Genomic DNA, 13,356 nt, shown 5'->3' on the forward strand with positions numbered 1-13,356 from the left:
TGTGTTTTAATCAGTCAGAGGTTTTGTTTGACACTCCCAGGCCCTGTGCTACATGCCAAGGAGGCTTCCAGAAAACACTGTCATGACCTCAAGGAGCTGCCATGTAGTTGATGAAGCATAACAAACACTACACTTAATCAGAAAATATTACTCTACAGTAATACATAATTACTCTACAGTAATACATTGAGGACTCAATTGTGTGGCCATTATATACTCTAGGCGTCTAAAGGTGAGAAAAATTAACCTGAGCTGAAGGCACTAACAAACATTTCCAGCAAGGAAATAAGATTTGAGATAGGCCTTAAAGAATTGAAAAACTTTTGCTATACAGCTTGAGGTTACTGAAATGGTTATTTGGGAACTTAAAAACTAATTCTAATTAGCATAAGTAGAGTAGTATGCCAACAGCATTTCCATTGGCATATTTTGGCAAATTTGGCTTAGGAGTGGGATATCTTTTAGAAACTGTCTTTAAAAAATTAGTTGAATATGTACAGAAATCAAATGGCAATTTTTTTAAAACCAGACTTTCCTGTCATCAGGGAGCTCAAAGATCATTAACCTGTTTACAACTAAATTTCCCATCATCTCAAAGGTCATAGGCATTTGCTACTTCCAGCTGGCCTCATGCTGCTCCATTGACCTCATTGTTTTTCCCATCTAAAATGTATGCCAAGTAGGATAGCTCTGGTCAAGGGCAGTATTGTAATAGCAAACATTTTGAGAGCCCCAGGGGAGTTATAACATATTTGATGCCATCTTGATTTGGCTGGACCATTCTCTTCCACCCAAACTCTGCCCCTAGGGGTCCCATGAATCACCTGTCATCCATCAAAAATCAGGACCATGTACTAGTGTGTCCCATAAGCTGCTTAAGAATCTATGCTTCTTGTTGCAAAACTAAAAAAGCTTTGCTTTCCAGGAAGTTCTGCATCCAATTGTTCTTTTTTGTGTGTGTGTTAATCCTCACCCAAGGACATTCTTCCATTGATTTTTTTTAAAGAGAGAATGGAAGGGAGAGAGAGAGACAGAGAGAGAAACAACAATGTGAGAGAGACACATCATTGGTTGCCTCCTGCACGCACTCAGACCAGGACCAGGATCAAGATTGCAACCAAGGTATCGAACCCAGGACCCTTGACTGGAATCGAACCCAGGACCCTTTAGTCCACTGGCTGATGCTCTATCCACTGAGCCAACCAGCCAGGGCTGCATCTGATTGTTCTTGGATGTGCTCAGGTTTTAGTGCCCCAATTGGAGTTTCCTAACCTCATTGAAATCTCACATATCCTCTCTACAAAATTACATAGGCAACTACCTGCATCCACTTGTTTTCCTTTTCTCCCACAAATAACTGTAAACACATTTCCTATATGAGTTCGTCAAAATTCTTATCACCCTGATTCTTGTCCCTATTTGTGACACCAAAAGCCAGAGGGAGGGTGGCAGACAGTTTACCATCAAACAGAAAAGCTTGAAGCATTAGACTAAATAAAAGATCCGCAGACCCTCAGAGGGTTTTTTTTTTTTTCGGACTCAAAATAGGTAATTATTATTTCTTAAATGGGACTATCTGGTTTGTTTTACCAACAGATAATGGACTCACCTGTTGATCGGAGAGGCCAGGGACAAGTGCTTTTCATTATGTGCTTTGAACCCTGCTCAGTAGCACAGCAGCTTCAAATGGTGGATGAGATCACAGAGCAGCTGGGGTAGCTCTTGAACTGAGAGATTTGAACTGAAGAAACCTGCAGGCAGCTGGAGCTATATTAAATTTTTACCATTTGGACTTAATTTAAACTCTTGTTTCCCTCTTCAACGGGTGTGAGAGAAATATTCAACATTTTTTATTTAAGGAAAATAGATGGTGGTGCCATTAAAAAGTTTTATATAAGAGCTGGGGGTTTAAAAAAATCATAAGGGTTTGTTGGATGGATCTTGGCCCTATTCCAAGACATGAGTAGCCCTGCCCTTTGCTCTTGCATCGTTTAGTCAAACAGACTAATGGCCAGCGGCTGGCTGTGTATAGGAGGTGCCTCTGTCATCTAATTAATTTCCCCATTGTTCTGTGTAGTTGTTGCATCCAGCAGATTGCACTAACAGGCTCGAGGCCTCTCACACTATCTGACTGCCCCAAAGATGTCAGTCTTTGATGGAGGAGATCTTCGTGTCTTCCATTCCCTTCTCCCCACCACTGTGCGTTCTTCTCTCTTCCTCGGAGTTCTGACAAACCTGCTGGGTGTAACAAGTCACCAATCCTTTTCCTCACACCTTTCCAGTCCCCCTCAAGATGCCCTTCCAGGAGGCCCATCGTGGAGTTGTGTGCAAACCCATCCAAACAAACAGGAATTGACTCGGCACCGATGGCGCTCCCGATCTGGCCCCTGAAATGACTGCATTCACTAGGAATGCATGGGCCCCTTCATACCTCTTGAGGCAAAGGATGCTAAGACCTGTATATTTATCTCAGTGCGCTCCCTAGTTTAACTGTATTAAAATGATCATTTTGATGGGCCCAATCTAAAAAAGGGAGCAATTTAGGAGGTAAATTTGAGATACCCAAGAGTCACTCAGCAAAGTTCAGCAAATGGCGGTAAGAACCCTTATCTGAATTATAAGAAAGCTGTAAGTTTGAGTGAAGGAGTTCCTTTACAATGATTCTAGGGTGCCACGCCTGTGTGGCTCAATGGTTGAACATTGACCCATGAACCAAGAGGTCACTGGTTCAATTCCTGGTCAGGGCACATGCCCGGTTGCGGGCTCGATTCCCAGTATGGGGCGTGCAGGAGGCAGCTGATCGATGATGTTTCTCTCTCATCAATGTTTCTATCACTTTATGCCTCTCCCTTTCTCTCTCTCTAAAACTCAATGAAAACATATATTTTTAAAAAATGATTCCAGGGTTGGAAATGTGTCAAGGCATCTGCTACCCACTCCAGAATGACTAATGTACAAGTTGGTGCTGCTCATATGATGGAAAACACACCAGCCCTGGACAGTGATCATGTCTGTATAAAATAGAATCCTTTTGAGGCAGGAGGGGATAAATTGGCACCCTGGCTTCTAAGTTTCCCAATCTCAAGGAAATGACCTACTGACATGAGTGCTGTGGAAAACTATCCAAAAGAGCATCCACACAGGCTATTATCATAGTGCTGCTGTTATTTAGTCCCCACATCACCCTTACATTGCCACACCACTGAGTTCCAAAAGGCAACACAGACAAATGGCACCATGATAGGCCCCTGTGCTTCCAGGCTGGTCACTTGAAGACCCCAGAGAAGCAGAGCTAAGCTATGTAAATCGCTTATCTTATTTTCCTTATCTGCCCACTAGATGTAAGTCTCTCCAGGGAGAAGAATTTTATCTGTCTTGCTCATGTATCGCCAGCACCTAGGATAGTGCCTGGCACACAGAATTTCCTTAATAATAGTGGTTGGGTGAATGAACACATGAATAAGTGCATCTATGTTTTCACTGGGACTTGGAGCCAACCCAGCCAGTCTATCTATGAGAGTGACTTGGCAACAATAGCCCTGATTGTTGTCAACTTCTACTGTGTCTTAGAATGTGAATGTGGGAAATGACAACATGCCTGATTCCTCCTATTCTTGGCTTGATTTTCTTCTGGATTTTCCAACTGCCTGCTCTCCACCCACGATGCAGAGAAATAAAGAATGGGGTTCATTATGTCTTAACAGGCCTGTCAGCTTAAACTAGACATACATTTCTTGTCCTTTCCTTCACTGAGCTGTTAATCTGGGTGCTTTACTGAATTGTTCCATTTCAGGGAGGGAAGAAGTGATTTTCTGCATGCATGGTTCATGGATTAAGGTACTTTGGGGGCCCTGGAAATCTTTTCTTTTTTCCCTTCCTGCTTTCCTTCCTTCCATTTTTTAAAATTTCTCTCTTAAAAATTCATTCAATAACAATTTATTGAGCCCTACAAAATGGCTGGCATTGTGCTAGGCACTGGGGAGAAATACAAAAATAAATAAAACATACTAATTGCCCTCAAGCAGCACACAGTCTATTAGACAAACAGTGACTGCAAGGCAATGTGATCAATTGTGTTGGGGTAGCTTGTGGAGAATGGTATGTTGGCCCAGGAGAAGGAATCAACATCTACTGACAGGAAGAGTCAGAAAAGGCCTCACAAAGGTGTAGTTTTGAAGCATGAGTAGAAATCGAAACCTGAATAGGGGTGAAGGGCTCTCAGGCAGAGGCGAGAGCATGTGGAAAGGTTCCAAGTAATATTCCATGTAGTGGAAATCAATGAGGTGTGCCTGTTGGGTAGTGGGCACATGGAAACATCAGGCAAGGTGCATGCCTGGTATAAAGATGCTTATTTGCCATGCCTTTGTAAATCTAAGCTTTTGTCTATGGACAGTAGGTATTTATAACATACAGTAAGCAGAGTGACATGTTTGAAAAGACAATTTTAGCAGCCGTGCTGAGGGTCGATTAGACAAGGAAGGAGTAGAAAGGCCTTTTACAGTTTTTCGGGAGAGATGGGTTTAACAGATACTTAGGAGGAAGAAGTGACACTTTAAAACGAGGAAGGCACTGGTCAGGGAGTAAGCTGTGAACATGTACTCATCCGTCATCCAAGTGAAGATGCCCAGGAGGGAGGCAGAGCTGTATATCTGCAGCTCCAGAAAAGGGTGACGGCTGAGGAATATATTCAGAGTCATTTGGGATCCAATGGCATTGAAAGTCAAGAGAGTGGGAAGATCTTCAGGAACAGTCTTCAGTGTCAGGCCCCCATGTTAATGGTTAAATTGCATGGAGGATGACCATTGGGTGTTAGATGAGTTTCATCTCTTTTTTTTTTTTTTAAATATATTTTATTGATTTTTTTACGGAGAGGAAGGGAGAGAGACAGAGAGTTAGAAACATCTACAGAGAGTTAGAAACATCGATGGGAGAGAAACATCGATCAGCTGCCTCCTGCACATCCCCCACTGGGGATGTGCCCGCAGCCCAAGTACATGCCCCCGACCGGAATCGAACCTGGGACCCCTCAGTCCGCAGGCCGACGCTCTATCCACTGAGCCAAACCGGTTTCGGCGAGTTTCATCTCTTTAAGTCAGCGCTCTGTGGAACCCTAAGAGATGTTTCAAGAAGTCTGGGAACCCCTGGCATTTTAAGCAAAACTTTGTTAAAGTGTAGCTTTTTGTGAGGATAGAAACTATAGCTTTTACCAATTTCTCATAGGGGTCTGAGTCACAAAAGGGTTAAAGTCCACTGTGCTTCAATAAATATTTTATATATGCCCATGATACTTAGGACTTGAACTGAATTAAAGAGAAGTTTGGTTCAGGCTGGAAAATAAGTTCTATTCTGTTCAGATCAAATCTCCATAAACGTATAGTTCACATTAAGAGTATGTTTGCTCATATAACGAAAGTGGAGGATTGAAATAATCATCTACATGGTTTAAAATTATTACCTTTTCTTTCTGAATGAGATATCTATTCCAGGAATTCTTAAATCACCATCCCTTTAGATCATTCTACTCACCACCATGATTACATACCACCTCTGGTTTTGCTTCATATTTTGAACTTGATCCAAATTTCTCACTTGACCATTACAGCACATAGTCAAGTCTGTCTCCTTAATAGCCTTCACCACGTAAAAGAGCTTTCATTGAAGGTTATATGCTTAATAGAATCTGACTACAGCATAAAATTTGCCAATTCTTTTCTGCATGAAAGGACACTTTGCAGAAAGTGAAAAGACAATGATGAAATGAGAAAAAAAATATTTACAAATCACTTACTTATCCGATAAGGACCTAGTAACCCTAATATACAAAGAACCCTAACAACTTAAGAATAAAAAGACGAATAACCCAATTTACAAATGGGCAAAGCATTTGAATGAACATTTCTCCAAAGAAGATTCACAAATGATCAATAAGGACATGGAAAAAAATGGTCAAAATCATTAGTCATTAGAAAAAGAAAATCAAAACTATAATGAGATACCACTTCACACTCAGAGGATGACTAGAATTAAAAGCAAAGAAACAGAAAATAACAAGTGTTGGTAAAGTTATGGAGAAAGTGGAACCTTCAAACATTCCTGATGGAGATGTAAAATGGTAGAGCCATGTGGAAACCAGTTTGGCAGTTCTTCAAAAAGTTAAAGATAGAGTCACCAGAAATTCTACAATTACATATTTACTCAAGAGAACTGAAAACATTTGTTCACAAAAGAAACTTGCACACAAATGGTTATAGTAACATTATTTATAAAAGCCAAAATGTAGAAACAACCCAAGTGCCCATCAACCGATGCAATGTTAAACAAAATGTGGTTTATTCTTATAATAGAATATTACTCAGCTATAAAAAAGAATGAAGTCTGAACAAGAATGAACCTCGAAAGAAACCAGACACAGAAATCCACATATTGTACGACTCCATTTATATGAAAAGTCCACAACAGACTAATCCATAGAAACAGAAAGTAGGTTAGAGGTTGCCAGTGGGTGGGGAGAAGGGAATTGGGAGGTATGAGTTTTCTTTTTGGAATGATGGGAATGGTCTCAAATACATAGTGGTGATAGTTGCACAACATTGTGAATGTACTAAGAGCCCCTGAATCACACACTTTAAAATAGTTAAAATGGTGATTGATATGTTATGTGAATTTTATCTCAATAAAAACTACCAAAAAAAAAAAACCCCACACCTTCCAATTGCCTTTAATTCTACTCCAGAAATAAGACAATCATAGAATCTACAAACTTTTTTAAAAAGATCTCTTCCATTGTCTTTGCAAAAGTCAAATGTTTTCACATAGGATAAAAATTCCTCATTTTGAGACAAGCAATATTTATTGTAACCCTGTTAAAAACACAAGCACATTGAAAATCTCACTTAGTAAATAACTAAAGAAGTAGGGGAAATGATTAGCATGCTTAGTGGGTACAATTCTATGATTTGGGACAAATAAAATGACAAGGCATTCTATTAAGAGCTCTTTAACTTTATACAGGTGTAAGAATCCACATTGCCAGCTACTGTCCCTGCCTCCGTTTCCTCCAGAAAGTGAAAGCTAAGCTTTGGTCATCGAGGCACTTGAGAATTCTTTTGAATTTCACACATCATTTTGGACTGAAATGATATGTTTCCATTATATACATTTCCATAATAGTGTGTACCACTGACTTACTCATGCACAATGTTCCTACTTGATCCCCCAGACAAATGTATTTCTATTTGTCTTCATATCATACTGCATAGAGGGGAGGGAGGGGTTTAATTTTTTGAGAGGCTGGTAATAGTGTTAAATAACTAACAAAAAAATGCCCAGGTCCCAGTAAGATCGATAATCATGATGTGGTAGGAAAAAGAATTTTTTTCGAAGTAGTTCTCTCTGGCCTGTGTGTGCATCCCCCTCTCTTCCATGAACTCTTTCATGACTCGGTTCCTACACCATAATTTGTGGGGTCTAGTGTCAAATAAATAGGTGCAGCCCTTGTTCAAAATTACTAAGAACTTCAGAAAAGCATCGCAAAGCCACACACTTGGGCGCTGTACACCTCACAAAGCTATGCTGGGTGGACTCCTGGCTCCACCACCTCCTCCCTGTGGTTAGAGGCAAGTTCCTTAAACCCCCAGAACCTCATTTTCTTCACCTGAAACATGAAGCTAATCATCCCCATCTCGCTCGTCGCCGCCAGGATTATTTTTTAAAGTCTCCAGCTCGAATACTATCACTTAACATGTTGTTAATGTTCCTGTGGGGAAGGGAGCCCTGTGTATTTCGATTGGGCGTGAGTGGCAGGAAAGCCATTTGGTGGATTAAATAAGGGTCCTTCAAAGATTAAGGAAGGGGGGCAGAGAGGGGCTGCTCTCCCTCTCATCTCCGACCTGACACACTTTGCCTGGCTCTGTGTTTTTATTAGCTTGCATCCTCGGTACATCAGTGGCAAGGGTGATGAAACCGGTGGCAGATTTAACTGCCAGGCAGCTGGGTCACTGTCCCGTGGGTCTTGTTGTCATGCCGCGATCTTAAAGTGGCCACGGCTGTTCGGGCTGCTGCTTTCCAAAGACTCCGAGTGAGACCACTGAATGGTTAACCGGTGGAAAGGGGAAGAAAGAGGCTGTTGCTTGCAGAAAGCACAGAGACGCCGCTTTGAGAAATCCCAGGGCGGCTGGATATCAAGAACATGGTTCCTGCTGTGGGCAGCTGTGTGTGCGAAGGGCAGCCTGAGGGCTTAAAATCAAATCTCCAGCACGGGTTGGTGCCCGTCCCCTGGGCCGTGGGCACTGGAGGCAGAAGGCCTGAGCACTGTAATATGAAGAAACCCTCACTGCTACCTATTGATGAGGGATCTCGCTTACAGTGATCTTTTTCATTGTTGGCAACCTGTGAATCATGTGTTCTAAGAAAAAAAAAAAAAAAAGGAAAGGAAAGGAAGACGAAGGAGAGGAGACAGGATGACTTATTTCCCAGAAAAAATCTGCAGGCCTCTTACCTGGAACCTTCTCATGTCCCTCGGGTTTCCTGCTGTTTTCAAACAATTCTGATTGCACTTGAGGAAAAACTTTAAAAAGAATCTGTGAAAAGAAAGCAATGCGTTACATTTTTAAGTAAACATGTTTGAAGAGAGAATATCCATGCATTCTATTAGATTTGATTTGAAGGTGATTGTATTTCAGGCCTGGGGAATTTCAGCAGCCCTGCCAGGGAAGGAACATGGCTGACCCTCCCCAATTTGCGAATTTGGATGTTTTCCGTGGCAAGTCAGCTCCATCACTGTGGAGGATTGCACAGTGGTTCACAAGCGGGGTCTGGCTTGTGCCCACGCCCCAAGTTGCTAGGGCGTTCTCTCAGGAGAAAAAAATAAAAATAAAGGCTTTCAAAGGGGCAGTGGCTCCTGCGGAGCTGAAACGTCTCCCTCCGAGGCTGAACATGGCAGGACTTAGCCCAGAGTCCCAGGCCTCCTCCCGAATGTGGCCTTCTGCTGGCCACACACACCCTCCTGCTCACCACCCCTCCCCCCACACCCTCACACACAGAGGGGGCCTGATATTTTCAGCCAATGTGCATACACATCAGAAAATGTTATGTTACCACTCAAAGACAGAGTCAGTCTGTGCAGCGTACACGCTGGGGGGTTTATGATTAATAACAAGAGCGAATGTCCTTTTACTCCTTCTTATAGATTATCCAGAAAAAATAAAGGCACAGAATAATGGTCCGAGGTCATCATTCGTAAGACATATTTTTTAAGCCAATAATCTCCTAAATGAACTAATTTAAAGATGGGGCATCTTTAATCAGATAAGTACATCCACCAAGAAAAATGGCAGAAGCGGCCTTTTCAGCGATTTATGTATTTAATGTTTGGAAATTTGTTTCAAAATACAATAAGTTTTTCATTTATTTTACTTGCAGTCTTTTTCCTTAAAAAAAAAAAAAAATCCAGCTTTTGCAGTGCTAAAGTCCCAGGTGAGCTAGGCCTATTTCCCTTTCTGTTACTATGACAACGAAATTTTACCGCAGTCCCAAAGTCCCTTCAGAACTCTCACATCCATGCCTTGAATTAGAACTTTAAAGGAAAAGATATACATTTCCCCCAGAATTTACCAGCAAAAATAAGAAGAAATCAACCGTGCTCCCAAAAATTCTATCTTAAAGCAAGGTCGGTGAGCTGCTGGCATGCTGACCTCGTGTTTACTGTTAATTCTTTACAAATCACACAGAAGAGCTAGAGAGAGCTCCAATGGACGGTATTTCACACTTCAAAAAAAGGAAACCTGATGGAAAGAGAAACAGTAAATGATAAAGGAGGAGAGGAGGGGAATTGCACTTTTCTGAGCGTTTTATTCATTTTTTTTCTGTGAATCTCTTTTTCTCTAGACTTGCTAAAAATAAGTGGTCAAGTGTTCCTGCCCCCTATCTAATAAATAAGGTTGGGTGTGAATTTAGACATAACAGTTAAATAGTTTTTCATTATTTTATAACATCTGCTTTTCACATCTCCCTGTAATCCTTTTTTTTTTTTTTTTTTTTTTTTTTTTTTTTTTTTTTTTTACTTTGAGAAGTATAACCATCTTTTTTTAAAATCTTTTCTGGGCGGGAGGTGCCCACCCAGGGGCCTGCGGATGAGAAGGCCCAGGAAAGGCTCCCAAGGCTTCGAGCAGCGGCCTCCAAACTCGCAGCCTGCCCGCGTTCCCAAAGTCAAAGTGCGCCCAGTGTCTGCCCGCAGCCCTCGGAGCACTTTACAACGAGAGCCACGTTTATTTGAGAAAAGATGGGCTCGGAGTCAAACATTCTGCTTTTGACGGGGAAACAGTCTTCCATTCGTGCGTCCGCCGCAGTCCTCTGCGGGCACCGCCGGCGCTGAGACGCTCTCCGCAGACTCAGAACTTGCCTTTTCCCTGGGAAGTCTCTCTCCAGACAATAGTCCCCACCCCCGCACCACATCGCCCTCCAAGTCCCCATCAGTGATTCACTTCTCACCTCCTATGTCACCTCCACCCCATCCCCCCCACCCCCCCACCCCCCACCCCCAAAAAACAAAAAACCCACTAGAATCTAATCAAGTGCTTTCTCTCACTAACTCCTTGATTTGGGGAAAGTTTTCCCACAATTGGGCTCCTTATAATGCTTTCTGTGTGTGTTATACTTCCCCTTACCTACCCCGCCCTTCCTCCGAAACGTATCTGGTGAACACATTAATGTTCATGAAGGCGTTATTATAGCCATGGTGTGGTGGGTGGAAAAGTGCAAAGGAGATAAATGTTTACATAAAATCAAATTGGTTTAGGGAAACGAGGGGCCTGCTGAAAGGCTTTATTCATTTTTAAATTAGGACCCTTAACAGTCCTTAGGATGGAAAACACCCAGCTTTGGCTCATTTTGCTGGTTTCAACCTACACAGCCCCCTGCACACTAAAGATATAACATTCTGTTCACAAAGGCTAAGAGAGTGGTGGGGGAGGGGGGAGGGGGGGCAGAGGAAGAATCCTCTTATATTGTATAGTACTTTGTAAAAGAGGCTTAGTTATTTCTATTTCTAAGTGGCCAGCACCAGAAATTATGGCCTGGATAGTTTACATGTGGACCTAGAAATTAATTTAAAGGAAGTCTGGGGCTTACTGACATCTCCAATTTTTTCTCTTCTTTTTACTGATGTCTTCCACCTGCCTCCTTGTACCCCGCCACCCATCATGCTCAGGGGCTTGGTACAGAACCCTTTCCTGACCAAACCAGCCATTAACCACAGGGTAACGTTCAGGGAACAAATCCCCTGGGTCCAGATCCCTCTGCAGGCAGAGCTGCCTGCAAAATGTCAGCTCTCTTTACTTAGAAATGGGAAACCAAAATGAATTTCAAGATTCAGACCAAATGTGTAGATTCTCATCGGGATGGAAGTTATTTTCACTTTCTCCAAAAAATGTTGACTATATAAATATGATCACCGCTTCTCAGGGCCTCTAATGTCCTTCCTTAAGGGGATGCACTAACAACTACAGGTTTATCCTCCTTTTATAGATAAAGAGGAACAGAGAGGTGGGGTCAGACATGGAAGCATGCAACAGAATGATGAATCTCAGAAGGAAGGGGGGGCTGAGAAAAGATTAACCAAAGAACTTATATGCATATATGCATAACCCATGAACACAGACAATAGTGCAGTGAAGGCCTGGGGAAGGGGTGGCAGCAGGGTGGAGGGGAGTCAATGGGAGGGTGGGGGGTGGAGAACATCTGTAATACTTTCAACAATAAAGATACATTTACAATTATGAACTCAAGTAAACTTTAATTGAAAAATAATTAAAAAAAAAAAAATTCCCTCCTCCCCCCAAAAGTGAACTCAAACCCTCAGATTTCAATCAAGCTCCTAGGTCAACCAAAGGGCATTCCTTCACTCTATAAATATTTGTTAAATGCTGGCAGTGAGCTAGTCTCGATCTGCTACCAACTAACTTTGTAACTGAGTTACCTCGCTTCTCTGGGCCTTGGTTTCTTCAAGTGTTAAGAGGGTTTAACCGGATTATCCCCAGGGTTCCTTCCAGCGTTACTATTCTATGCTTGCTAAGAAAAACACAGAGAGTTGAAAACCCACCAGAAATGGCTACCTTGGGGGCAGAAACCACTGAAGGCAAAAAGATCATCACTTATTGAAGCCCAGCTGGAGGTGGGAACAGGGCTTTTCTGAGCGATATATCAAGCCCACTGCTCTGAGAGTGAACGAAAGAGGCAGGAACGGCTGATTGGTAGAAAATGGAGCATCTTGGCTGATGCCTTGGCGGGAGCTGGTGGTATCATGAGGTTGATGGGCAGGTTGTTGAGCGAGATGCACCTTCCCTTAGCATCCTTTCTCTACGCTTCCAAGGCAGGAGAAGGTGGCTCAGGAATATCATAGGCCACAGCCATCTCTGTCCCTGCTCACCATCCTTTGTGGTCCATCAGCTGAAGGGTACAGGGTCACAGAGGACAGGGGAAGAAGGCTAGCCAAATGCCTATTCTGTGCCATGCTCCCAGCTATGTTCTTGATATTCATTGCCTCATTTATTTTTCACAACTTTATGAGTGGCAAATCATCTCACAGCTAGGAAAACAAAGGCGCCAAGAATTTATAAATTTGCCCAAGACCACACAGCTGGTAAGTGACGAAACAAGAATTTAAACCTTGGCCTTTCTGGCAACAAGTTCCATCTGGCGTCCTACGTTTCCTGCACCAATTAGGTTGTGGTGTTGGTTGCAAGGCTCTGTGAATATACTAGAAGCCATTGAACTGTACACTTGGAATGGGTGAAGTGTATAGTATGTAAATAATATATCAATATGGCTGTTTAAACAAAACTTCAGAGCCCTGGCCGGTGTGGTTCAGTTTGATGAAGTCATCCTGTACACCGAAAGGTTTCGGGTTTGATTCCCGGTGGAGTGTGTATGGGAGGCAACTGATCAATCTCTCTCTCTCTCTCTCTCTCTCTCTCTCTCTCTCTCTCCCTTCCTCTCTCTAAAATCAATGAACATATTGTCAGGTGAGAATTAAAAATAAACTTCAGAAAATATGGTCTAAAAAAGCAAAGACAGCAACAATAACAACAAAACTATAAAGGATTCGGTTTTCTCAAAAATTGAGAGGATGATAGCACACCAAAAGGAAAACATAAGGTCAAAGATAGTGGCATGGAAGTAAATGCTACTATTGAAAACCCCTGGTGAGTTCATTTATTTATTGGCTTGATAGTTATTAAGTATGCAATATTTGCCACCAATTTTCAGGCATGATGGCAAACAAGATGGACAAAATCCTTGCCCTCATGGAACACACAACCAAACTATTCAAAATATGCTTCTTCAGATTCTGAGATGAGT

The 13,356-nt window shown here is 42.2% G+C and overlaps 1 protein-coding gene across 1 annotated transcript in view; it reads right to left on the minus strand.

The window, feature by feature from the left end:
* The window catches only part of EBF2 (EBF transcription factor 2), a 198,472-nt gene that overhangs the window by 54,609 nt on the left and 130,507 nt on the right, over positions 1–13,356 (minus strand). Inside the window, exon 7 of the mRNA XM_036315220.1 lies at positions 8,498–8,579. Within this exon, the coding sequence (XP_036171113.1) occupies positions 8,498–8,579 (82 nt within the window). The remainder of the gene's footprint in view (positions 1–8,497; positions 8,580–13,356) is intronic.

This window comes from Myotis myotis, unplaced genomic scaffold, assembly GCF_014108235.1.
Source record: "Myotis myotis isolate mMyoMyo1 unplaced genomic scaffold, mMyoMyo1.p scaffold_m19_p_6, whole genome shotgun sequence".
NCBI lineage: Eukaryota > Metazoa > Chordata > Mammalia > Chiroptera > Vespertilionidae > Myotis > Myotis myotis.